Here is a 27,980-nt window from a genome sequence, read left to right as displayed (position 1 = left end):
GGAAGATCATCGTTCAATGCAACGCAGTACTTCTGTCCGTGTGGGTGGTCATAGTCCCATAAGCTTACATGTGGCTAGGCAAAATGAGTTACATGGCCACAACAGTTGAATCTGCAGCACTACGACGCAACGAGAGTCACATCAGAACGGAATTGGACAGATGTTATTACTACAGGTGATACACTTTGCACTAATCTGGCATGTTTCGCTACACAAAGTCCATTCTTAGGACCGATATATTCTACTATTGGATAAAATTGCTTGTAAGAATAAATGTGCACTTGAAATCCATGTTATGATTATGAAAACATGAGGGTTCATTCTTGTAGGCAGTATATTCTTTTACACGACCACGCTATAACCGATACGCACTGTACATACATGTGTTGTACAAGCAAAAGGCTGTTGCCGAAAGGGCCGCTATGGTCAGTATGGAAACGAAAGCAACAATAAAATTAATGACGGATCATGTGTACTCACAATCACTACAGACCAAGGTGTTGATTTCGGCAAGACAGGACATCCAACACACTGCCACTGGCTTGCTGACAGGGAAGTAATTAGTTGTTCAGCGGTCATAGCAGGTGATCCGCGACTCATTCTTAGTTGAATGTCACTGTCGCTAGGCCGGAGAAAGATCCAGTTCAGGTACAGTCAGTACTAGTGTTCGGCAGTACTCAGTACTGTAGCTACATTATTGTCGACCGGCGTGCACATGGCCTCTGCTAGCCAGGTACAGTGGAAGCATCTCAAACTCAAATTTCTAAAGAGAACATCCGGAGAAGAAATTTATTGTACTCCATTCAAGCTAGCACTGCGCTCAGTATGAGTTTTGCTTTCGAGCTTTCGATGTTTTTCTGGTGTTCAGGTGTTGCCTAACACCACGAGGCATGAACACACAGTGGCATGCACTAGGCCGAGTCCTGGGCGGTGAAACCTCGAAGTTCGCACCCATGTCCATGACATGGTTGTCGTGTCTCACCTTTTCACCTATTTCTTTTCCAGTCAGTAGTGTTGTCATCATGATCATACTCATAGCAGAATCACAGTTACTTTCCGGGTAGATCTACTAGCAGGTGAGACTGGGGCAGACTCCAAAACTGAGATAAAGGAACCCAGCTTGCGCTCGGCACACGTGCAACATCGAAGATTACAGAGTAGATCTACTGTCTGGTAAGAACTGGGGATTCAGAGTGCTATTACTACTTCAAGTACAGTACACATGGTACAAGTCATAGCCTAGGGCTAGACTGTTCCTATTTTTTCATGTAGCAATCTTGCTGGAGAGCTCATGCTTGGTAGAGCTTTGGTGGATGATGCTGAGTTCAACATCATCCGCACTGGTACAGCATAGGCACAGTTAGAGGCGCATGCAATGGCGACGGCAATAAGTAATTAGTTGTAGGCTATTGCACAGTGTCTGAAGATATAGCAGGTCAAGGTGTGTTAAATTAGAGTACACAAGTAATAAAGTATAAATATCATGTACACACGGACACACACGCACACAGCCGATGATGAATTTTCAGGATAAACACAAGTAGCACACACGGCACAGTACTGTACCGCGGTGTTTAACTTAACTTAATGAAAATGGCAAGGCTCACGTGATTAGTGTCAAAAGCAATATTCAATTCGGCAATGTTGCATAAAGTGCTTGCTGATGCCAACATTTTCTTGCTTCTAAAAATAACCTTTGTGGGGAAATGGCATTCAAAGTGGCCAGTAACTGTGGGGACTGCAGCAAACAAAAGCACCCTAAAAGAAACACATGGCTATGTCAGTATGCCTAACACTATATACCGGGCCGTTTCTCTGTCAGCACTCAAGGCAGACCACAACCACAAGGCCCTAGAGTCTTTCTTTTCTTTCTCAAGTAATAACATGACATGTACGAGTGCATGTACATGATCAAGCAACCAACCTATGCCGCTCTGCATAGTATGTCCTGGCTAGCCGGCTACAGCCAAGCTACTGCGGCCTCGGCCTCAGGCTTTCCTTCCTTGGCGGTGCAGGCACAATATGTTCTTCGTAGGGATGAAGTCTTTTAGGAACCGTTATTGCTTGCTCATTGACCTGTTGAGGTGTGGTCAGAGTAGGAGAAGGTTTCAGAACACTGTCCGATACAAGCGGCGGTAATATATCGTCACTGACGTCATTACTGACGGGACGTTGACGGATTTTTCGCTTGGCACTTCGCTCAGTTGATGGCATGGACGACGTCCTCGTCAATTTCTTCGCAACACGGCTTACAATTGAGGATTCCCTGGGATGTGTACTTTCACCGTCCGTTGTCGGCTGGTCGAGGGATTGGTGGAAGCTGGAGGCGACATGATTGCTGCCAATGTATGGCGCTGGCTGAAGTATCGCCCGATGTGGTGCAGCGGGGTCATGGTGAAGAGTGTACACGGCTCCACTTGGGCCAGCTGGTGTTAGCACCTGAGCAAGTCGGCCATGTTTCTCAACTACGACCTTGGTCGATGCGTACAGGGCTGAAGTGGACTGGCCCCGTATCTTATTCCGCTTTTCACTTTGCCCACTCGCTGTGAAGGTAAGGTCGTTGTGTTTGCCACTCAGTTCGCACACTTCATCCTCTTCTAGATCGTCTTTACTCAGCGCATTTATAGAGCGTGTCAAGTCTTCCACCGAGTCCTGGTTGTTTATCAACGGCTTTGTCCAGGAGTGGTTTGGGGAGCATGTGCTCTTGCCTGTCACAGGGGGTGCCGACGTTGGCGGTGTTGGCATGGCAGATGCGCTGGCATAGATGGCAACAGAAGCTGAGCTGGCCGCAGCACTGGATCGCTTGTTGGTGACAAGCTTGCGGCCGCTCATGCGCTGCACTCGGCGCTGGTAGTGGCCAAGAGAGTCTCTCTTTTCCTCGTCCGTCAACTTCAGCGTTCCGTTCAATGTACGCCGGATTGAGCCTAGGAGAGAAATAATACAAGCACGGATTGCAAAGTACGCATAAGCTACATGGATCCAAAAAATGCACTGAACATATTTTATCACCCCTGACCCCAGTCTCCAGATAGCTAGCCATGTCAACCTCGTTAGGTCTACTGAACCCATCCAATATGGCACTAAAACCGGATCTGATCGTCACGGATAATTAATTGGCTTTTTAGCGTTGGCTGTAACTAACTTCAAGTGTTTGTTTTTTTCATCCGTGAAAGTAGACGCATGTGCCAGGTGACAGTTTCAAAGTAGGGGAGGGGGCGGGGGTATCTGCCACTGTAAGTATAAGGACGTGTGATTGGTAGTGGAGATGCCAAAAAACATTTGTCATGCTTGGAAATTCTACAATGAAATTCTACAATGAAGTACTTGTAATACTGGTACTTTAGGGGCTCAGGTTTGAGCAAACAATATTATGTTGGTCGTCTGCACAACTTTGAGGATTTGTTTTATTTTGGGATGGGGAAAGTTCAGGTGCAGCTCGCTTCCGAATTTGAAGTACCGATGCATTCTGGAAGAAAAACCATCCACTGATCCACATGCATGTTTATTCATTAGAGGTAGGGGTATGAGTACACTTTTTCAGTTTGTTCTGAAAATAAAGTACCAGTATATACGGGGATGGTGCCTTACTGTATATTCCTGATGCAGCCCGCCGTGGCAGAGTATCACCGACACTGCTTGTGATATCTTCATTCAATGCCAGTGTTGTTGCTCTGTCAACCCTGCATGCCTGTCGTAAGAAGTCGCTCAGCCACACAGCACCCATGCGTCCCATGGCAACCAGCAGCCGATCAGTGATGCGATTCACTGGCAGGCGCGTGTGCAGGTCCTTGAGGAGCGCCTCGGTCGGACTTGGACGTTGCAGACTAAAGAACTTGACCTGCTCCTCGGTGTAGCCAAGCAGTGCCGCCAACGTGGAGTAGTCCTGATCACCCATCAACGGCCTGTCTAGGATTGCTGCCATCTGATTCACTTGCGCCTTGGTCAGTTGCTGCCATGGTGACACCAGTAACCATGGCCACGGTCCCGCTGCTGAAGAATTGCACAGCAGTGAGTCGGGCATTTTCTGCAGCACATCAACACCAGCACACGCACACGCACACGCACACACACACACACACACACACACACACACACACACACACACATACACACACACACACACACACTACTACTACTACTATAGCATGACTGCCCATTGGGCAATGTCACCCCCGGAGGGGGCCAGAGTTTGGAGTGCACCGTCATTGGCAGGACTTCTGGTGCCTCGTCAAATCTTGCTGTCGTCGGAAACGTTTCGGGCAATGCATGCAGATCAGCGGCAGTGATTCCCTATCGGCTGCAGCAAGACGTTTTCCACGGTTGCAGTTATGGCGGTTAAAACCAGCCCGGGACTTGAAGCAGCGATTGCAGCGTTGACAATGCTGGAAGCAGCAACTAGCGAGAGACGCCGTCAATGCCGTATCTGCATGTTCAGGGAGTGCAGGCTGGCAGCGATGAACTGCAAGCCCACCCTTACTACGGAACCATCGGCAGCAACTGACGCACTGTGCTGAACCACGCTGTTGGTGGACGGGAAGTTGGCGCTCAGCCAAACACTTGTGCCGTGCCTCGTCTTGAGGACGAGAGAAAGCCCGGTTGCAAGATGAGCAGAGTACGGATTTCTCTACTGCCCGAGGAGGCTGAAAAACCAGAACCTGCTCTCGCCAAGCTGACCGGTCTTGTGCGCAATCAAACCAGTTTGGAATGGACTTCGTGTCAGTAGCCACAACGTCTCTCCACCTACGCCTGGGACCGCAGAAGGGGCGCGCAGCCAACAAACGACCAAACAACAGCTGCAATGGGACACGGTCCTCCGACATCCGAGCCACATGACCAAGCCACTCTAAACGACGATGGCGCATCTTAACAGAGAGTGGCACTGGGTCACCCCAGTGACGACGTAACTGCGCAGACGTGATGCGATCGGATTGCTGCTGACTGCGAGGGATGGCTAATATTGTGCGGATGCAGCGATGATGAAAGGCATCCAAACGTCTACTATCAGCTTTCAAGGGCGTCCAGCACTCACTGCCGTACAGCAAAATGGACAAGACACAGGCCACGTATAGCTTTCGCTTACTGACTAATGACAGCGAGCGATCCAACAAGACTGGAAGAAGAGCTCCAAAGGCTTACACACACACACACACACACACACAGATTTTCTATTATTCCAGTCCTCAGTCTAGCGAAGGTGCACATTAGTACTGCAATGTGCCAAAAGGCTATTCTGTAACTAGGCTATGGATGGTCACATGTAGAATCATGTAGAATCATGGAGAGGCAATGTCGATCTACTGCTGGTTCATGCACACCGGGTCATGCTTCAAATAAGGGCTAGCATAGACCAATTGATGCAGTATGTCTGGTAAATTGGTAATGCATGTACACGTAAAAACGTCAAAAGGTTACACACAGCAAACTACAGCAAAACTACAGCCCGCAGATAGTTTTGTCATACCTTGTCCATCTTCATCTGGGCCTTAGTTGACCACTGACTGAGCAGCTCAAATGTGATGTTATCGAAGTCATCCGCCACGACAACATCTGTTCTGACACGCACCAGAGGCAATGGCAGGCAACCGTGCACTTGCCGCAATCTGAACTCTACGAACGGTGGCTGTTCTAGGTTTGGCCAGCAGCCTTCGCCATGCAGCACCTACATTGTGTGGATGTAACGAAAGAAAGAAGATATGTCAAGTTAGAGCGGCAGAGGTAGCAAGCTTTTCTTCGTGTCAAACGTCCACAAGGGCCCGGTCACACATGCACAGGCGTTCCGCTTCAGCGGCGAGGTTTTACGGCAGCGAGGATTGTGCCTCAACAGCGGAACAATGTGTGCATGGTGATAGGTCACACGCATACAGGCAGGGCAGCTCCTACTTTGACCGAACAATGAGAGTGAATAGAACTCTGGTGCAGACGGTATGGTAAATCCACGCGGACCATGAATATCTTCAACACGTTTCTACTTCATGCACATCATACGCATACACATGTATTGTAGCAAATCCATTTACAACACAATAGGGATATCAGCGAACGCACTGCGCAGCCCATCTGCGCAGGTCAGCCTGGCCCATCTACGCGCGGCCAACAAGAAAACTCATGAACACTTTCATTTTTTTGCAAAATAAATCGTGTGAAGAAGATGCACGGAATGGCTGAAAACTAGGCTGAGGAATAGTAGCATCCAGAGACTCTGAAACAAATTCATGGTCCATCGCTTCTGACAATGGCAAGGAAGACATCAGGGAGCTGATTGCAGCAACTCTCTACCAGGCGCGATGCTGGTTACTCACCAGGGCAGGGCGCTTCCATCGTGCAAGAAATGGCCGCGAGCGAGAAATGCAAGTCCGATTTTGGAACGATCCAACCAGGGAAATCTCTTGAAAATTGGCCTGAACACCTCTCATACTGGTGTTTCACGATGTGCAAACTTTCAGAGAAATCGACCGGGGAGAACGTGGTGAGTACGTGGGTCCTCCGTATCGCGTATGATTTGAATGGTCGCAGGGACAGAGGAACAGTAATTTTACGACTCCCAGCGGTGCAAACAGACCGTGGCCATGTTTTCTCTGTCGGCCGCGATCACGTTCAAAAAATCGATGACGCAATGCATGCGCAGAGGTCTGCGCAGTGCGTTCGCTGACATCCCTAGTACATGGTGTTTCTGCTGAAGCGAATCCACAGAAGCAAAATTGCAGAAGCGAGAGTGCCGCTCATAACATATTGGAGGCAGTAGCTTTGATTGTTCACTGAAGCCGAAGTTTTGCTTTTCACAGGTACCATGGTATTTTAAGCTCCTGAGGTGTCCATTCAATGGGACAGCTAATTGAGTGAATGTGTGACAGGGCCCTAAAACTCCAAGGCTTTTTAAACAAGTTCCCTTCTAGGCCTGGATCACACAGCAACACACTGACATAGCTTTGTTGTAAAATGATGTGTTGTTTTCCTGTGTGATGACATTCCCCAAACTGTCTTCGTCTAGTCGCGTGTATGTGTGATATGAGCATGCGCGATGTTGTAGTCGAGAGTCTTCTTGTCGGTCTCTTGGAGTGTACAGTAAACACCTGTAATGGCGACCACTCGGATATGGCGACCACTCGGATATGGCGACCACTCGGATATGGCGACCACTCGACCATGGCGACCACATTTCCTTGTCACGGAAGCATTCACATTCAAAACAGCTCGGATAAGGCGACCACTCGCTCAACGCGACCGACGACCACCCACCCGCGACCGCGTTGCACAGTCAGTGCTAGTACATGTAAATGTATGCATTGCATGGTGCACCATGCATGGTAGTTCTACACATCAGTGCAGGAAGTGTAGATGTACATGGTGCATGTACGACACTTGACAGGTCTGATGACCCCAGGCCAGGCACATGAGTCGTGCTAGAGTAGCATAGGAGGTGTGTGCACTGCAATACACTGATGTATCACATGTGGATATGGTCACGTGACCCACTGAACTTGGATATGAAGACCACCTGGCGGCCACTTTTTCTCGTCCCTTGAGGGATCGCCTTAGACAGGTTTCACTGTAGTCTGCGTTTCCATCATGTCAATAAAATAATAATGTAACAAACAAGTCCTGTCCTTTGTGTCCTGCGTCCCGGGGACAGAATGGCTGTGATTCCGCTACAGCTTTCTGAAATCTGGTATTTATGGAAGGCAGTAGACATTGCTGCCTTTGCCAAGACACATGGCCAAGGATCTGCTAAAACCACCCTTTGGTGCTATTTTGCCGAAAATGAGTTTTTGGCGGGAAGTTGGTCCCTGGCCATTGCCCAAACATATGGTGAAGTATTAGGCTCAAATTGTATATATTCATTGAAATATGACCCATCTTATGAAAGCTTTTGGTGCATAAAAATGCCGAAAATAATTGATATTCACACTATATTTCGTATCTGAGGCTTCATACACCTGTCATACACCTGTCTGTGTAGTGAGAAAATTATTTTGCACAGCTATCCAGTATTCTACTATGTATGTTCCGAACAAATAATTAGGACATTGGCTCTGCTTGGTCTGGTGCTGGGCAGGTGATATCTCCGCTCTCTGGGTGGCAGTGCTGACGAATCTGTTGGTGCAAGTACTTTGCACGTTGCCGTGAGATTCCAGCCGTCTGGAGCGTCACTGGCAGATGATCAGATGCCAGGCAGCAATACACTTTTGATAAAGATCACAGGCCATGTTAGCTTCTTCAATATGAGCTTTGAGTGCGTCAGTGTGCTTTAAGCGAGTTTCTGCCGTTCTTGCCCCTTATGATCTGAGACTGCAGATCGGAACAAACACCGCACACATTTTCTTTTGGTTTCATAATTATCACATCACTGCACTCACTGCTCCATATTTTCAAGAATGTAGTGATGCTTCTGTTCCTCCAGTTGGTAGTAGCACATGGCAGGTAAGTATTAGTTGGAGGTGGCCTCTGGGGGCAGCAGGCTGGGGAACTTACAGTCCAGTGATGTCACCATAGTGGTGGAGGAACTGCCTGATGTCAGACACTTCATCTGCAGGCAGTGCATTCCAGGGCAAAGAACCCTCACATGCGTGCTGAGGGGGAGCTACAGCATGCTCATGGACATCCGCGGTATTTGTTTTAGCTTCCACTCCTTTACATAATGTGCCTACATGAAAACAGTCTGGTATACTTCGTCACCATCCACTTCATAGCGATAGGTGGATCGGGACCTTTCTCCGCGCTGCATCCGTTGTGCAATGCTTCCATGGTGAGAAGTAACTGCACCGCGTCGTCTCAACACATCGAGCTTTCCAGCGACATAACAGTACAGCTCCTCGTTCGTCATTGCGAGCGCTGTGTTGCGTGCAGTGAGTAGAGTATCCGTTGACACGTTCTTGAAACAGTTGACACCGGCGCAACTGCAGCCCTTGCCTACTCGCGCCTGTACCTCTTCATCAGTACTGGGCGCCGCCTGGGCACTGGATATCTTAGGTTGGCCCTGTCGTCCGGCGGCGAGGGCTTGTGCTGGCTGTAGCGCTGGCGCCTCGTCCAAATTTTCCTCCGCATCGATCGCAAGCGCGATCGGCAGGGTCACGAGCGGAGAAGCGTCGGTCGATTCGTCATCGCTCTGGTCGTCAGAATCTTGATCTGACCACCCGAAGAACGATCTATCGTCATTTAGCAGTGCTGACGACTCCGCTACCGAGAATCCGACAACAATTTGTGCCAACGAGCGCCTTCGTCCTCCTTCCGCCATGACTGTCACCTGCGATGATGAGAAAATCGAGACGTTCTGACGTTTTCATCATTTTCTCCGAAAAATTACACAGCACCGAAGGGTGGTTTTAGCAGATCGCGGGCCACATGCCAGTGGGGAAGCCGTTTATAGCTATCAATGGCGACATGCATGGTGTAGAATATTGAAGCAGTACAGAAAGTCTGTACATGCGGTGCTGAAAGCTGTGCAGAGCTCCCCCTGTGCAGTTTCAAGCGGGGTGATAGTTGTCCACTGCTGGAATGCGCGGAGTACATATGAACTTTCATCAAGCTTTGTTGGTTTCTAAGGAAGTTTGCTAGGTTGTTCATCCAACCAGGAGCCTCACCGCTAATGTTAGCTCTGGCATAACACGCTGCTACCACTGATTAGTTTAAGTATATGTTGGTGTTTTCAAAAGATTGGCAGATTCCACCTACCCCGTGTGAGCTGCCATCCAGTGCACATCCCTCAGTGATGGAGGATATGAGAACATGTACATAGCTATGCTGAGGTAAGTGGAACGGCTGTGGCATGCCAACGGGCATCATGTTGAACTCCTTAGCATACTGGGTGATTGTCTGCAGTGGGACAAACACAGGAGGACAGTCCGTACACCTTTCTCGACATGTGGAAGAAAAAATACAAAAACTTGTTCCATACGAAAAGCTGAGCATCTAACTTAAGGAGAGACGGTGATCGGGGCATTGCCTATCAATGCAGGGGCGTCGGACATGGTACGGTCACTACGGTATTGACTGTACCACTTTTTGCCCCAGGTACCCCGTGAATCAACAAAATGCACTGATCTGGACTCTAAATTTCCAAAATTTTCGGCTCCACCATCCCTCCCCCACGAGTAAACTGTACTTCGGATGACTGACCGTACCACACTAAAATACCTTCCAACGCCCCTGCAATGGGATGTGCATGTACAGTGTATCCCGTTTCATAATCCACTATTACACTGTCAAAGATGGAGGAATACAGTGGATATGATTCTAAAGCAATCTAGTCATCATCTAGGAGAGAGACTTAGAGTCACTATCTAGGAATACGAAACACATGCACAGGTTTACAAGTGGTTATTCACTTGCCTTCACACAATGGCAAAAGCGGTCAAATACAGTTTCATTCATAATGCCGTGCACCGAGCAGTTCGGATGACTCACCTCATAATCCACAGTTCTATCTCTGTGCAGAAAGACTCTTAGAGCCCAGGTCTGGTCCTCGTCCAGTGCTGCGGCAAAATGACTCAAGCACATGCTCTTCACCCAGATACCACTGTCGCAGCGTACGGTATACAGCGCTGAGTCAGTCACGCCAAACTCCACGTAGCCCGACGGGCAGTCCCCGCCGGCAGAGCGAGCTTCCTGGCTGCACTCGACAAAGTCTGCCACGGGACCCACATCAGTCCATTCCGAGTTGGTACCATCTTCATTCAATTTGCTGGTCATAACCACCAGGTTATTCACCTAAATTAGAAACACAACAGTCAAAGAAATCAAGAGTTGAAGACAGTGTCAGACCATAGCCATGGCCACTAACACAGTACCTACAGCTACAACCCCCCCCCGCTGTACAATAAGTGATTATAACTGCAAGCCAAAAAACCCCGTTTCAACACATATCAGACCACACCAGCACGATAGCATTCAACTGACAGTGGATGAGTTTGGTAAAGAAGTTACCAGTCCAGAAACATCACTCCCGGTCGCCCATGATTTTAAACAGTCTCCATTTTTGTGATGAAGAGAGTGTGGTGTGTAGAGCATGGGACTATGATAAAGTTCCTCCTGCGTATGAGTTTTTATCAAGAGCACCAGCAGTATTACACAGTACGAACGCCTCATATCTGCATGTTGCTATGATAGGCAAACACAGGCCACAGAGATCAGCAATACTAGTACTCCGGCATGAATCATACCAGAGCTCCATTCACTGGCTCACCTCTGGCAGGGAATCATAGCCGGTTTCGTCGTTACTGTCGATATCCATCAGATGGCATGACAAGGGAACACGCACTTGGCACAGGGATGCTGAGGATGTACCGGATACTGCCGACAGTGATGATACAGTGTACACTGACGTGACTAGGGATGATGCCTGGTCTAAGTCGGGTTGATCCTCTGGGCGCGATGATGTACCGATGGTCACAGCTCCAGCTTGCGAGCCGCTCGTATCCGTGAAGGACAGTATCACTTGCATCTGCTCCGATGTGAATATGTTAGCATCACCATCAGCGGTCATGCGAGCACTCAGTACCGGAGCACGTAGATCAACATTACTCTCACCTGGCAAACTGGGCCAGAAGCTCAGGTCCATGGCGGCCATAGTGGTGTTAGAGCGCAGGGACATGGTGTTGTCGGCCATCGGAGGCAAGTTGTCGTTGTGACCGATAATGGGGAAGTTTGCACGGTCTCCGAGGTTTGGCGAGAAGCTGCTGCTGGCGCTGGTGTCCTCCAGTAGAGCAGCTGATTTCTGACTGCTCTGCGGTGCCAGTGTGCGGTGTGTAGCAGTGGCGTCCGGCGTTTGAACCTGACTGCCTTCCTGCGGCAGTGCATCACTTCCAGAGTCAGTTGCACCTTCGTTGAAATAGTTGAACTCAACCTGCGGCTGGCCAGACTCCAGTAGGTAGCTATCATTGGCGTCCACAAAGTAGTTGCCTGCAAAGTGTTTATGTGATGATGTGCCGTGGTTACTTGGCCCGCCACCACTTCTTTCGATGGCCGTAGATCCACCCCATGCCGAACTGTGCAGTCGCGAGAATCTGCCCGACCTTCGGTAGCAGCAGATATAGAAGATGAGCCACGCGACCAGGATGATTACACATGCCACCAAGACACCAATGCCCACGGCCAGGCCAATGTCGTTCTGGCAGGAGTCTGCCGACGATGCAGGAGCCGTTGGCGGCGTTGCAGGGCAAAAGCAGCCGTTATCCATGCTGATATGAGAACTAGAAATGGGAAACAAGATGGTCATACAGGCATTGGATTACTATCTACATGTATGTACACATACATGCACCGTATTTTTCAAAGTATAAGCCGCGCCCAGATTTTCGTCCCAAAATCCAGACATCTACCCTCCATATGTCCTTTTCCTTTCTACTTTTATGATTGGCTCAATACCCGAGTTGCAAATCTAACCTATTTCACCATTAATTTGAACATCGTAGTATAAGCCGCACCGATTGTTTTGGGTGAATTACTGGTAAAGTGCGGCTTATACTCGGGAAAATACGATAACACATTGGATGAAATTCATATCGCCGGCCTGGGCGAGAAGTCCATACTGTAACCTGGATAGCTCAGTGTCAAAACTGTTTACAAGGAGAAGCACTTCCCTTGACTCGCCAGGGCCGGCGCCACTGGTACGGCCGGTACGGCCATGGCCGTACCAAAAAAAAAAAAAAAAAAAAAAAACTTCCCAAAAAACGGTCCACGTGGAACGTCCAAAACCGGGGAGAAAAAGTTTCGATGTATGATTTTGTACAGGGAGTCGCCCAGAGTGCAGGATTTGCCGTCTAAATTCCAACATTTTCTGGGGGAGGACCCCCAGACCCCCATTAAACATGGCCCTTCGGCCGCACCACTCCGCGGAAGCTGCGTCCGGCCCTGCTCGCTATTGCAATACTGTTGGTTGAAGCAAGGTGGTCATGGATACAGCACACTGCAGCCTAGTACTGGCACAATAGTTTTGGCTCCACAATCTAGTGTGTCGTTACTATAATAGCTTTCATGGCTGAGGTTGTTGGTATGTCTGTTGGCTCTGGGTTCCCAGTACCCAGTAGCCGAGGCTGGTTGGTAAAGTAACTCCGACTTCACTTCAAGGTACCAGTGCATCTAGTGTCTGCTTTAACAAAGCAGCGTGCTGTCTATACTGGTTACCAGCAAGTGTAGGGTGTGCATAGGTAACTGTCTTGGCCGTTATATTATGCCAATGTACTCTGTGTGGTGTAGACCAGGTGTGCATTGGTGGTCGATTCACATGGCTTCGCCAGTTGTGTGGATTAGACAGTTATCTGGAGCAAGTCTTCATCTGTCTCATTCAGATCTTGTTCGCTATCGTTGATATAAGAGAAAATCTGTAGGTGCACATCCAGTGCATTTGCAGATTTGCGTGCTTCTCTTGCAACGGGCGTATACATGGTATATGTATGTGTGCGTATGTGTATGTGTGTATGTGTGTATGTGTGTGTGTGTGTGTGTGTGTGTGTGTGTGTGTGTGTGTGTGTGTGTGTGTGTATGTGTGTGTGTGTGTGTGTGTGTGTGTGTGTGATATGTGTGTGTGTGTGATATGTGTGTGTGTGTGATATGTGTGTGTGTGTGTGTGTGTGTGTGTGTGTGTGTGTGTGTGTGTGTGTGTGTGTGTGTGTGTGTGTGTGTGTGTGTGTGTGTGCGTGTGCGTGCGTGAGTGAGTGTGTGAGCATAACAGTATAATGGCAGTGCTGTCAGCTCTGTATTTCATTGTCCAGGACTGCACAACACACCACGACTGCACAACACAGCGGTACGCATGAAAATAGAAGCTTCATAACATTTGCTGATCAAAATGGAGGTAGTAGTGGCGTTAGGAGTCGTGAGCTTTGTTATTCGCGCTCTTTCTACCCGCACTGGTACACGTCGGTCGATTGTGCTGCATCCGCATGCACTGCCGCATTACCGGCCTGTCCATCCTAATTGCAGTTCCCAACACAGTGCCCGTCACACTGACCGACACAGGTGTATCAGGCAAGACAGGACAATTGCTCTCACTATCTCCCAGTTCACTCCCACTTCATGTAAACGTGGGCAATTGCCTATTTCCACTTTCGAAAAAGACACATCTGTGCACACACAATATTGACTGAACGAAAATTGAAGCTCACCTCGGAATAGAAGAGACACCGTTATCCACTCCTCTCAAGTCCGACACATCAACGATTCTGCCTAGAGCTCACGAAAAGCAGTTCCCGTCGCGTGTCGCTCAACATAAGCACACGTAGCTTGCGCACATCCCAGGACTCGACTGGAAAGAAAATGTCGCCTTGCACAATTTTGGTAAGATTTTGCCTAGGATGGTTTGCTGGCAAAGGCTGAAACTAGCCACGCTACTGAAACAGCTCCAGAGTTGCTAGACTCTCTGCTGGATGCCAGGTAGGTTGTATGAACCAGACCTGGCAGTGCTGGGCAAGAAGTCATGCAGTCATAGAGCGGAGGATGTGTGGCTGAATGTGACAACCGCACAGCGCAACCAGGGGTCGATCTGCTGTCGACAGTGCTACCTCTGTTGCCGACCAAGTATGGTCGAACTGAGTGCACGCCGTGGTCTAGGCTAGAATCGAAGTCGAGCCATGTAACGGCTCTGAAGCTGTATGGGTGGATCTAGAGCTACAGAGTCAGTGTGCATCACACCTCCACATGCACAGCACTTGGAAGATCACAGCGTGGTACTGGCAGTGGCAGGGCTAGGTCCTGGGTCTACACCACGTAACCACGTAACTACGGCGAGTGAACCATCGAGCAGCGCTGCAGCAGTGCAGTTTGCAGTGAAGGTGGTGATAGTCGTAGATCTACGGTAGTCCTAGATCCTCCGCACCAAGGTCTACCAAGAACAAGTAAAAGTTCAGTTGAACAACCCAAACTCTGTCAGAAACAAGTAACTTGTTAGTTAGTTGTTATCGGGGCAAACGTAACAATAATGTTGTGTTGGTAAAGAGAAAGGCAACCGTGCGGAAGTGGGGCTGCAGATACGGTATCATCACCAATGACAATGCCTCTGTACATGACTTGTAGTGATGTACGTGGATATGATGTAGGCGTTGGCGACGGGGCTGCTTCAAGAGGTCATTCGAAGAGAGAAGTTTTGAACCCCTACTCATACAAGTAGTAGAAGTACTTCGAGTGATGTACGAGTCCCTTCGCTGATCGTGTGGATACATGGACGTAGACCTCTACAGTCAGTCTATGCATGCAAGCATAGCAGAAGGATGGTGCCACCTAGTACTTCGGCCACAGTAAGCTACAACTTACAGTACAAGTACAACAGACTCACTGACTCAGTACTATCGGTGTTGCGTCGTTTTCCTGTCGTGATCGCTATCGGATGCTGAGGGAAGCACGCGTGCTTGAGAGATGGAATGAGCAACCGGTTAGCCGGTTAATCTAAGCACTTTTCTATCAATTGTCCCGCTTCACTTCACTACGTGAAGTGGCATACCATAGTAATAGTGTATGTGTCCTAACGTCTACTACTAGTACTAGTATAGCACACTGTGCACAGAATGTCAGTGCACTGCTGCTCAGTAGAGATCCAAATACGATGTCTACACACGCATACCTACTGACTCGTATAAAACACACTTACATGCATAAGTTATAGCACTATCGAGTGAAGAATGCTAAGCACTTCTGGCTGAGCGATGACCCACTCAACTAAAGTCCCTGCCTAGTTTGGGCCTTCCACAAGTTTCCAGTGTCCCACTAACTGACTTGAGAAAACAATACGGCAAGCCGAAGGTAATTACCTTACAAGTACAAGTACAATGATACTAGGGCCAAGAATAACCTTTCGCCAAGTCGCATTATCGCGCCGTAACGTTAATACCAACAAAGCGGATCTGTACAACTAAGATTGACGTGTTATCTGTGTCACCAACACATGGTGGACGGTCAGCTCTGTTACTTTACTGTCTTCTGTCACTGTCTTCTGTAGTCTTCAAGCCTGTACAATCATGTACATCCTGTTCCAGAAGATAAGGTTTAGCCTTTAGGTAATCCTTGCCAATGGTTGGGTTAGACTTAGCGCCACCATTACTAACCTTCTTAGGTTATCATGGTTATTGTAATGTTAGATAATCCATTCCCCTATACCACAGTGCCCGCACGTATATGTTTGATACGTACATGTGCGTGATTGTACTGCTACTGTGCTAGTACTAGTAGTAGTTGTAGTAGTGCATGTGGTAAGGGAAAGCAAGAAATGCTGTACTGGCTGTTGTACGAATACACCACAGAGATTAAACCGAACGCGTGGCGCCAATGCCAATAATTATGTATGAGGTCGTGTCCACGGATGGCTCCTACATCATGTATTACGCAGAAGCGACCGGGTGCGTGTCTGGGCATGGGTGGAACATGGGAATTACACTGCATTGTGTATACAACATATTGGCTGAAGAAGCAAGAACAGGATATCTAGCAGTCTAGCACATTGGAATATTGGGGGAATAGCAGGCATCCATCTATCCTCGATCCTAGCTTTCTTCCTTTCATATTTCCACTACGTCATGTACCAGTATAGTGGTGTGCAGTAAGTATTCGGATGGTGAGCCTGGAAACAGGGAAAACGGTTGGGCACAAGTTATGCGTTAGAGTCCACCGACTATACCAGATTTTTGAACAGTTAGACGTGCACAAGGTAGACCTCGACTGACAAGGAGTACTGAGACATTCCACGGCAAGGGAGTCAGCTTGAGCACAGCTCGATAGCGATAACCAACTGCCTTCCAACTTTGAAGGTTCATGGATATACTATTAGACCTAGCGATAATTCCAAAGAGGGGAAGGTAAACGCCATCAAGCCGAACACCAGCTACATTCCCAAGCACAATGGAATGCTGGCTTGGTACGATAACAGGACGGTAAGACCATTGGACAACACGGTCTAACCACAATTCGACAACGCAAGCAACAACCACCCAACTTGGGAGGCTCACTTTTATCAAGGATAAGAAATGAAAGGGAAGCTTCGCGACGCATAACTTGTGCCCCATCGTTTTCCATGTTTCCATTTAACATGTATACTGGGTTTTGAGTTGCATCTTTTGAGCGAAAAATTACCATCAGGGCCATGGCGTTGGCTATTTCTTCCCTTTTCAGGAACACAGCCCCATATTGTGTGCAACGTCATGTTACTGTGTTTCAATCTCTCGCTGAACGAAGCGTGGCTCAAAACGGAGATACGAATACTAACACAACTAGTTATTCCTTGTATCCGTGGTGCTCGTTCTCGTCCTGGTTTCCCGGTCTCCAACGTTTCGTGGATAGTCCTGTTGTGGTGGCCGAGTCTCGCCTCATTACGTAACTTTCTGATCGTGTATTATCCGTATGTTGATATGTCATTCAGAGTTATGTGTCCATCATGCTCCCATCCCTTGTCACGTCGTCACCTCCGATATTACATGGGGACTAGCGCCAAACAACTGAGGGGACAATACATTTTCTTCTGAACACATACGTTGTAGATCTGGGGACAACTTACGAATGTACAATGCCTCTGGAACAGCCGTGTGCAACTTAGATATACCGCGAGCCAGAACAGAAAATACATCATCACTCTTCAGCTCACGACAACTGCCACTGCCTGACAAAATGAAGGTAGATGGCTGACTGAAGTTGCGTTTAACTCACATCCCTTGTCACGTCGTCACCTCCGATATTGTGTCGGATGAATCATATTGCCTTTGCGGTTACGGGTCGCTCGTTCGGTAGCCAACGGTCCTGTCATCACATGTGGTGGTTTCGTCGGCGGTCTTTCTCGTTCTCTTACAACCACTTTTGTCGTCACCTCCAATGTTCCAGTTTGGGCGGCTTTTCCATTGCGCATTCTTACTTGACTGCGAGTGAACCTTCCAATCTTTGCCACGGACACCGTCTTCGGCGTCATAAGAGTAAGAGATGTGCACATGTGTGCGTGTGGGGGGGGGGGACCATCTACATGTGCCTACCATTAGGAGAAAGAAAACTGTCTGGTATAAATGCTCCATTAGAGGATAGCACGCCGGATTTCAGGCACAGGAGCAGAAAGCCAGAAAGCCAGACAGACCAGCGGAGACAGTTACGGACAGACCAGGGAGAGTACAGATATGAGAGTAAGGCTAGAACACAAGGAAGGGGAGAGAGACAAACAGTCTGACAAAAAGAGAGATCAATAGATAGATAGATAAAACAGAGAGGTTCCAGGCTGTCCAAGAGAGTGCTCAATACCGAGTGGTAGAGCTGGTTCAAACAATAAGAAGGATGAAGGGAAGGCATGCAGCATTCAATGGGCGGTACACCGCAGAGCAGCAGCTTACAGCAACAAAAGCAAAAGGTGCAACCTGTGCCTGGCGGAAAATTGGCAATCGCGCAAGCACACAAGCACCTCTCTCTCAACAAAAAGGAGTGAGCTTTTGTCAAAGTGTCGCCACGAGAATAAGGACTACCTTCGGAACTTCAAACCATCCACAGCCATCACCTAAATTAAGCAAGAGACAACCGGCTCCAGTGGTTGTCACCTTTCACCACTGCGGTCATTCACACTTTTAGATTTGCCCCATGATGCAGTCATTCACGCTTTGCACTGCCGCCATTCACAACTATTACTTTTAGATTTGCGCCATGCTGCAGCTATTTACACTTTGCTTTGTGAGTATATACACCAATACTGATCCAGATTTCTCATTACTGTTTTCTGATGATCGCTTAGTGCGTGAAACTCGGAGTAAAAACACTTTCTCTGTCCTCCTATTGTTAGATAGATAGGGAGAGAGAGAGAGAGAAAGAGAGAGTGTGTGTGTGTGTGTGTGTGTGTGTGTGTGTGTGTGTGTGTGTGTGTGTGTGTGTGTGTGTGTGTGTGAGAGAGAGAGAGAGAGAGAGAGAGAGAGAGAGAGAGAGAGAGAGAGAGAGAGAGAGAGAGAGAGGATGAGAGAGACAGAGAGAGAGAGACAAACAGACCGTGAGATAGCATGCTTTAGAGACCAAACGCAATTTTTGACAGCTCGGTGGCAATACGGTATTTATCAAGGTATACCCCAAGGGTATAGGTACTATCAAGAGTAAATGCACTAAAGGGTTCGCTCCCCACACCGGAGCTCGCGCTATTCCGCCGACTTGACTTCACACTTGACTGACTAACGACTGCCATCCAGAGCAGACGAGAAGTCCATCGAACCTTCGACTCTGCAAACCTGCAAGAAAGCACCACTCCCTGCTCAATACACAGTGCTTCGGGGAATTCACCCCTCCTCAGTTGAGCTTGAGCAGGCTGAGTGAGAACAGCTCACCGTCCACGAGCGACACTGACTCACGCTGCTATCTGGCGTTCACGAGGTGTTTGGCACGCTGGAAGCGGAGCGTCTCTGTAAGTTTGTATCCCTGGTGATGTTTGTGCCTGGAGATCACTAGTATAACTATAAGGGGTGCTTTTCAGGCACAGTCTCTTCAGGCATCAGCTAGTGTGCAGCGCAGCATCGTAGCAATGGGAGTCGACTAGTCGTTGACGGCCCCAATGACGGGGCACTAGAATGTAGGTGGGTCGACAGGCAGAATGTCCGTGGACCATCGCCAATCCTGTCGGCGGAGGTATTCGTTGACGTTGCATTTAAACTTTTGAAGATTTTTTCGAGTTGGGGCGGAGTCTAGAAAAGCTGGTGGCAGGGAATTCCACGGCTGAATTGCACAATACGGGAAACTGCGGAGAATGGCGTCTGGTGCTTGACGCCATTCCTAGCTGGTAACTGTGGCCGGTGGTCGTGTGGAGATCGTTTCGAGTGCGAGTGGCGTCACGGGGCTCCAGCCTTGGTGGGAGGACTGCTGCATGCTAGCAATTGAGTCGGACCGGTGAGGAAGTGTAATTTGTACGTGTTCGTTAGTGCAGCAGCATATCGCCGTAGGTTGATGCTCTGGAGCTCCGTCCTGGGACCTATGATGCGCAATGCACGGCGTTGGATGCTGTCTAGGCGTGCAAGATGGAAGGGAGCAGCTCCCATCCAGACGAGCGGAGTATACTCCAAAACGGGCCGTACAAACCCCTTGTACACTGCGAGGCGGCGTTCTCGGGAGAGATATTTAGTACATGACATTGTACTCCTGGTATTATTGAGTACAGGTTCGACCATTCTGGAACATTCAGCCCATAATATGTATTTTTGAGCTAAGCTGTTCATTAGGCATCCACTGTTTGCTATCTCCACCCTACCGCCTCCCATTATAATGGAACTCCCTTCAATATTATTTAGACCACGGCTCGTATGTCTTTGGGAAATCCTCAAATTATAATAAAAAAATAATGACGCAGGGATGTCTTGTGGTTAGTGTGACGGAGTTTGAAGGGATGTCTTGTGGTTAGTGTGACGGAGTTTGAAGGGATGTCTTGTGGTTAGTGTGACGGAGTTTGAAGGGATGTCTTGTGGTTAGTGTGACGGAGTTTGAAGGGATGTCTTGTGGTTAGTGTGACGGAGTTTGAAGGGATGGCTTGTGGTTAGTGTGACGGAGTTTGAAGGGATGTCTTGTGGTTAGTGTGACGGAGTTTGAAGGGATGTCTTGTGGTTAGTGTGACGGAGTTTGAAGGGATATCTTGTGGTTAGTGTGACGGAGTTTGAAGGACGCTTCAGCCTACATTGTACATGTAGTTCATGTAATCCACAGGGCCGTTAGCGGCACCTGCCGTTGCTTCATAGACGACATAGGCAGTGTGACAGCCTGACACGCGCCCTGCAGCGGACAGTTTACCTTGTTCCGGCAGATGCACCACTTGTCTGGAGGAGGCGGATTCAGCTTGGCTCGGGTAAGACGGGTATGTCCCTTGAAGATGGCAGTGACGTTTGGGAGGCACCTGTAGCTTACCGGTATCTTAATTGTGTTGTTATTGAAGATAGAGGGGAACCTGCCGGGAAATGCTGCTTGATGAGTTTCAAGAAGACAGTCCCAACATTGGCTTTCACACTTTTGCTGTAGGTCTGGTTGGACAATAGATTATTTCTCGTTCGCTTCTTTCTCTTCCTCTCCTCGGCTTGTTGCTTGGCTTATTGGCCGTCAGCATGGTATTGCATGGCCGACAGGAATTTTTTTTTTTTTTTTTTTTTTTTTTTTTTTTAGTTCAAACATGTTGTTGGTTGACAGCATGTAACAAGGTGGAGGACACCGTGTTCGGAAACAGTGACCTTTCTACAACCATTGGTAGAGCCGTCACAGCACGACTGACGACTGTAATGGGCAGGACCACTGTGGACAGTTGTGACTTTTTCAGCTCCGTAGTGTTTGACAGCCCAGCCGGCAACAGGCCGGTCTGGAAGTAGGACAGTAGTATTAGTGTGAATAGTGGCAGTGTAGGGTAGCATAGGGTAGTAGGGTAGCGTAGTGTAGGGGTGTAAGCAGTCAAAATCAGGGAGAACCTCTTCACCATGGGCGAGCTCGCAGGAGAGCCTGCGATGAAACTGCTCTGCTCCCTCCCGGGCATAGAGCAGACTCTGCTCAGCGTGCTGCAGACCCTGACGTCTCATATCAGCGAGTCGAGGGATCGTGAGGGTCGTCTCCATCAGCGTGTGGACGATCTCTCCACGCATCTCCTAGCCCTACGTGAGGAATTTTGTTCACTGCAGAAATCCGCCATTGTTGTTCCCGACAAGGCCCCTGCACGATCTACTCAGCACCAAGTCCAAGGCGACAAATCTCGTACCCGTACGAAACCTCGTAACCGTCCTCCCCAGCAGGGCCAGCCTGACCCAGCTGCAGCAGCAAACCAGCTCGACCCAGCCGATGCAGATGCTGGACAACAGTCAGGGCAGATCGACGTGGCCTCTGGCTCTGCACAGCACGAAACCCGTACCCGTACGGACGACCCCGGCTTTGTCGATCCTGAGCCTGTGCAATCAGACTGCGAGAAGAGCCACCCTATCATGGCCGTCATCAAGGATGACAGTTGGAAATTAGTTGCGGCGGGCCCGCCAAGAAAAAAGCGATCTGTGTTCTTTGTGGGCAACTTGAGCCACGACTGCACAGTGGACAGTCTCACTGAGTTTGTACACCGTAGGTCGGAAAGCGTAGGGACGCCTGTCAAAGCCCACCAATGCAGCCTACATACAGCCGGAAACGGGCAAGTGTCAGCCAGGATATTGGTTGATGCCACCTCCAAGCTGACAGTGACGTCCGCCAATTTCTGGCCAAGGCCACTCTACTGCAGGCCGTGGAGATTCCACACCTCCACAAATGCGAATGCAGCCAACAGCACCAGCAGCAGCAAGAGCAGCCGCCACAACAAGAACAACAACAGCACCAGCAGCAGCACCAGCAGTCGCCGCAGCAGCACCAGTAGTCACCGCAGCAGCACCAGCAGTCGCCGCAGCAGCAGCAGCACCAGTAGTCACCGCAGCAGCACCAGCAGTCGCCGCAGCAGCAGTAGCGACAGTAGCACCAACCAGCTGGAAGCACAGCAGCATGATCAAGAGCAACAGCAACTTGGGATTGCCGCCACGATAAATGACTTCCTGAGCGCGAGTCGTGGCCTGTCCGCTGCCGCTGCCGGCACACCTGTAACCACGCCACACAGCCACAAACGTTCTTCTGCCGAGCGGTCACCTGATTCGCTGTCGCATGATGCGAAGCGTCCTGCCCAGCCTGGTGCGCAGCCACCCCGGCAGGATAACCAATCCTCACAATGATGGCTCCAACACGTGCACGGCAACCACCTAGAATGCTTCGCCTCATGCTGACAAATGCTTTCGGTATCTTGTCAAAACTTGGGGAGTTCCAAGCTTCTCTCAATGCCCACCACCCAGACATTGTCATCGTCACGGAGACAAAAGTCACGGAGGACAAGGCCACGCCTGCTGACCTCACATTCCCTGGATACTTCCCACCAGTTCGAAGGGACCGTACGGCCCAGGGGGGCGGTGTTGCTATCTGGATGCGGGCCGACCTGGCTTTCACAGAACTAGAATGTATTGATACTGGTGGAAATGAAATCCTGTGGGTTCGCCTCAAGACAGCAGCTGGCCCATCCATTGGAGTATGTGCTGTGTATCGCTCAGGTTCATCCGCTGATGGAGACATCTCTGCCCTAAACAGCATCAGCTCTGGCATAGATGATGCTAGGCAATGCTGCCAGAATATCATCGTTGCAGGTGACCTAAATGTACACAACCGGGAATGGCTAGGCAGCAGTAGAACTTCCCCTGCTGGTGAAGCTGCTGAAGATCTGTGTTACCACCATTGCCTCGATCAGCATGTCCATGAGCCAACACGTGGCAATAATATCCTCGACCTCATAATGTCAGATATCCCTGGAAGCGTCATCTCAACTCTCCATCCACCTCTAGGGAAATCTGACCACGCAGTTGTGGTAACTGACTTTGAAGTTGCCCCCTCCTGTGACCGTCCCAGTAAGCGAACCGTGTGGCGCTACCAGCATGCTGACTGGCCTCGGCTACGGGCTTTCTTTCGGTCCACAAACTGGGTGTTGACTGATGACAACAGCATTGACGTCTCTTGTGTGAAACTCACACAGAAGATCAAAGAGGGCATGCAGATATTCATCCCATCCAAAACCCTGAAGCTACGCCAGGGAGACCCAGCCTGGTGGTCACCTGAGTGCCAGGAAGCTGTTGACAGGAAGCAACGTGCCTGGCGACGTCACCGATCTTCGCCCAACAATGCACACCTGCGGCTGGCCTACTCTATGGCAACGGGTGAAGCAACAAACTGTCTGCACAGAGCCAAGCAAGCGCACACTACCAGTATCCACCGAAAGATAAGAGAAGGTGCCCTTTCCAGCCGACAATGGTGGACAACCGTCAAGCGAGCAGGTGGGCAAGGACACCGCTCTGCAGACATACCTGTTCTGCGTGCGTCGAACGGAACTGAGCACACCACCTGCAGCGAAAAGGCCGAAGCATTCGGGCAGTATTTCTCCGCAAAGTGCAGTCTTGGTGACAACGACTTGCAAGCCAACAGCCTCCCTCCAGTCCGCCCCCGATCTCAAGCCCAACTCCGCAATGTCCACTTTCGGCCAAGCACGGTTGAGCGGAAGCTGAGGCAACTCCACCCCGCCAAAGCCACGGGTCCAGATGGCATCCCCGGGCGTGTACTCCGGCAATGCAGCAAAGAGCTGGCTGCACCAGTGTCGCGGCTCTTTTCGCAGGCCTTCCACCAAGGTCGGCAACCTACAATGTGGAAGACGGCAATGGTTGTGCCGGTGCACAAGAAAAAATCCAAGTCTGATGTTAAGAACTACCGCCCGATCTCCCTCCTCTCTATTCTGTCAAAAGTCATGGAGGCCATTATTAACCACTCAATCCGACAGTTCCTGGAGGCACACAACATCTTATCGAAAAGTCAGTATGGCTTCCGCAGCCAACTCGGCACCCAGGACATACTCACGCTACTCAACTACCAATGGAGTCGCGTTGCAGCCAGAGGTGGTGTAGTTCGAGTCATTGCAGTTGATGTGGCTGGCGCATTCGACCGCGTCTCTCATGTAGGCGTTTTGCACAAGGCACAATGCTATGGTGTAACTGGTCCACTTCTCGCTTGGCTGAGGGATTACCTGACTGATCGTCACTTGAGGGTTGCAGTTGGAGGTGAACTTTCCAGTCCGTACCCGACCAAAGCTGGCGTGCCGCAGGGCAGTATCCTTGGCCCCACCCTGTTCATCCTCTACACCAATGATGGCGAGGACCACCTCCCACCAGGTATGGAGCTAGCAGCCTACGCTGACGACACCACTCTCTTCCACTGCCTCACATCAAGAGCTGACATTGACTGTGGCTCCGAGCTCCTCCAGCAGGGCATTGATGCGTTTTCCCGTTGGGGACATAAGTGGAGGATCAAATTTGAGCCCTCCAAGACGCAGGCTATGTCTATAGGCCACCATCGCCAGCCCTGGGAGCTCCCTCGCGCAACATTTGACGGCACACCGGTCAGTGAAGAGAGTCGGCTGAAACTCCTGGGAGTCACCTTTGACGACACCCTGAGCTACTCCTTCCACCTCCGCTCCCTAGCTTCCCGTGCTAACCAGCGGATTGGCTTCCTGAAGCGAGCGTCTCCCATTCTGGACGCCGAGAGCCGCCAACGCGTCTACAACGGCTTTGTGCGACCCACACTCGAGTATTGCCCCTTAGTGTGGATGGGCTCACCCTCGTCCCATCTTAAGAAGCTGGACCAGATCCAGCGAAGGGCCCTCCACATCATCGGAGCAGGTACTTGGCTCCCTAGCCTGGCACTCCGTCGCCTGGTAGCTGCACTTGCCTATACCTACAAGCTCTGCTATCTAGATACATCCAGCCCTCTGAAGCAGATGCAGCCTAAACCAGCCACTCACCGTGCCCCCGAGACAAGACCTACCCGTCAGTCTCTCCAGCTGCAGGATTCTCATCCATACCAGATGACAACTGGCCTGCCTGCCAACACCCGGAATAGCTGTCTCCAAGGATTCCCTGCTTGCACCGTTGCAACATGGAATGCCCTGCCACCAGACCTGTTCCACCACCCACCCGCCCAGCCTCACATGCAAAGCTTTAAGAAAAAGGTGTACCGTCACCTTCTTGCTCAGGACTGGCTCTCTGCTACTGATGCACTTTGAATCTGCTCGCCAACGCTTTCCCTGTTCTTATTAGTGTTCAACTGCTTACCTTATAACCCTGCTGTCATCATCACCAATATTCTGATTCTCATGCACATATCCCAGAACCTGCTATCCTTCGCAGTCCCCATCACCAAGAGCACTGTGCTCTTCTATCTCCCAGCTCTCTCTCTCTCTCTCTCTCTCTCTCTCTCTCTCGCCCTCGCTCTCTCTCTCTCTCTCTCTCTCTCTCTCTCTCTCTCTCTCTCTCTCTCTCTCTCTCTCTCTCTCTCTCTCTCTCTCTCTCTCTCTCTCTCTCTCTCTCTCTCTCTCTCTCTCTCTCTCTCTCTCTCTCTCTCTCTCTCTCTCTCTCTCTCTCTCTCTCTCTCTCTCTCTCTCTCTCTCTCTCTCGCTCTCTCTCTCTCTCTCTCTCTCTCTCTCTCTCTCTCTCTCTCTCTCTCTCTCTCTCTCTCTCTCTCTCTCTCTCTCTCTCTCTCTCTCTCTCTCTCTCTCTCTCTCTCTCTCTTTCTTTCTTCTTCTCTCTCTCTCTCTCTCTCTCTCTCTCTCTCTCTCTCTCTCTCTCTCTCTCTCTCTCTCTCTCTCTCTCTCTCTCTCTCTCTCTCTTTCTTTCTTCTCTTCTTCTTCCCCCATCTCCCGATAATTATTAGCCCCCGTTTTCTTTCGACGCGTTTGCTGTGCAGTGAAGCCGAGACCCTAGGTCGGTGGAGCACATCAGACCCCGTCACCACGTCCACGATTCATGCCTGCGATGCTGCACCGCTGCTTTGCATGTCATGATTGGAAGCTGTGGCCTTAGTAAAAAAAAAAAAAAAAAAAAAAAAAAATCCATTCCTGGAAAGTCCGGCCGTGTAGATTAGCCTCGTCCAATACTTCTTCATTAGCTGAGATAAAGATGCCATGCGCTTATTTCTTGACTTTGGTAAGTTCTTAGCTATTGTTGGCGGGTGGTTGGAATCCATGTGGAGGTAAAGAGGAGTGTCGCTGGTTTCCTATAAATATGGCGTATAGCGTTATGTCCCGGTCGTGGGGTCTAGCGTCACGTCGAGGAGGTTCGTTGTCTTGATGTTGATGTCGATAGTGATCCTCAGACCGAAGGACTTGATCAACGACGCTAATAATATGCTTCCTTGCGCGATCTGCAGCGCTACCGGATGCACTGCTCAGCGTGGCGAACACATCACCTCCGTACATACAGATCAACAGGCGCTGGATCCACGAAGTCAGCAAGCCTAGTAAGGATGAAGGCATCCACAAATTGGCAGACCTGAGCTCTGTCGAATGACCCTATGGCATCGTTACATCAAACGCTCTCCCACTGTTTCTCTTCGCCTGCGTGTTCTATCTGTTGAAAAGTAGCGCTCTCCGAGCGTGAATGACCACGTCTATCTCTCGCTGGCTGATGAATACAGCATCGCGAACTCGATGTCATGTGTGTATGTGTTAGGAGCTCCTCCGTGATAGACGAATCATATTCTACAATGTCGAATACCACACAGTCATGTTCTTGAGTCGTTCGTCTCCAGAGCAGTGAACCAGTCATGAACTGAGACAGTGCTTGTTCCATCGATTGATTCCCGTCGCTGATTGCACATCCCTGGTCCCGCGCTGCCTTGCTGACCCTTCCCATGTCGACTTATTTGGCCGGGGTTGATCAAGCGGCATGCAAATGGAGTATTCTGAGTCTGATGCAGGGGATACTGGACTCCTGCCTGTCAGTGTCAAGCCCGTTTTCGGTGCTACTACTGCCAACGCTGGGCCTAACCAGGACACCCTATACCGGCCGCTGCAGGTAGTGTTGAACCTGAAACTGGCAACACAGAGCAAGAGGAAGTGGATGCCATAAATGACGACAGCTGGCAGCTGGTTGCTGCAGCCCCACCAAGAAGCCGGAGAGCAGTAGTGTTTGTTGGCAACCTTAGCAGCACCTGCACAATGGAGGGTCTCACGGAGTTTGTGCACCGCCGGTCTGTAGCAGCCACAGGGAACATCATAGATGTCCACTCATGCAATGTACACACGGCAGCTAGCGGCAAAGTATCCGCCAGGGTCACCATCGATGCAGCTTGCCTGGCCACTGTGACCTCTGCCAATTTCTGGCCTCGGCCTCTCTACTGCAGGACATGGAAATTCAATCCACCCAAGAAGCGCAGCGGCAACGACAAGGCCCACAGCAGCAGTAATGGTGGCAGTGGCGACGGCAACGACAATGCCCACAGCAGCAGTGACGGTGGCAGTGGCGACGACAGCAGCGGAAACGACTGTGGCAGTGGCGGCGGCAGCAGCAGTGACGGTGGCAGTGGCGACGACAGCAGCGGAAACGACTGTGGCAGTGGCGGCGGCAGCAGCAGTGACGGTGGCAGTGGCGACGGCAACGACAATGCCCACAGCAGCAGGGACGATGGCAGTGGCGACGACAGCAGCGGAAACGACT

General features: G+C 50.0%; 1 protein-coding gene across 1 annotated transcript; it reads right to left on the bottom strand.

Annotated features, from left to right (window-relative positions):
• Nucleotides 1-141: 141 nt before the first annotated feature.
• On the bottom strand, nucleotides 142-15,056 carry LOC135814744 (uncharacterized). The gene is made up of 7 exons (XM_065327909.1): nucleotides 14,100-15,056; nucleotides 11,180-12,185; nucleotides 10,402-10,704; nucleotides 9,670-9,810; nucleotides 5,462-5,659; nucleotides 3,589-4,024; nucleotides 142-2,924 (listed from the first exon to the last, which is right to left on the bottom strand). The coding sequence occupies exons 2-7, from the start codon at nucleotides 12,170-12,172 to the stop codon at nucleotides 1,972-1,974; spliced, it is 3,024 nt and encodes a 1,007-aa protein (XP_065183981.1). The 5' UTR covers nucleotides 12,173-12,185; nucleotides 14,100-15,056; the 3' UTR covers nucleotides 142-1,971.
• Nucleotides 15,057-27,980: the final 12,924 nt, after the last annotated feature.

Source organism: Sycon ciliatum, chromosome 4 (genome assembly GCF_964019385.1).
Source record: "Sycon ciliatum chromosome 4, ocSycCili1.1, whole genome shotgun sequence".
Classification (NCBI taxonomy): domain Eukaryota; kingdom Metazoa; phylum Porifera; class Calcarea; order Leucosolenida; family Sycettidae; genus Sycon; species Sycon ciliatum.
Note: the sequence above shows the minus strand (reverse complement) of the source record. Positions and strands in the feature narration are given on the sequence as shown.

What these genes read in the sequence shown, in the direction of transcription:
- LOC135814744 (XM_065327909.1), bottom strand. Translation starts at nt 12,172, where the DNA reads ATGGATAACGGCTGCTTTTGCCCTGCAACGCCGCCAACGGCTCCTGCA. An exon ending in GCTATGATTCCCTGCCAGAG is followed by an intron (nt 10,705 to 11,179) that starts GTGAGCCAGTGA and finishes TTTCTAATTTAG; the next exon opens with GTGAATAACCTGGTGGTTAT. An exon ending in CCCAGATGAAGATGGACAAG is followed by an intron (nt 4,025 to 5,461) that starts GTATGACAAAAC and finishes GATGTGCTGCAG; the next exon opens with AAAATGCCCGACTCACTGCT.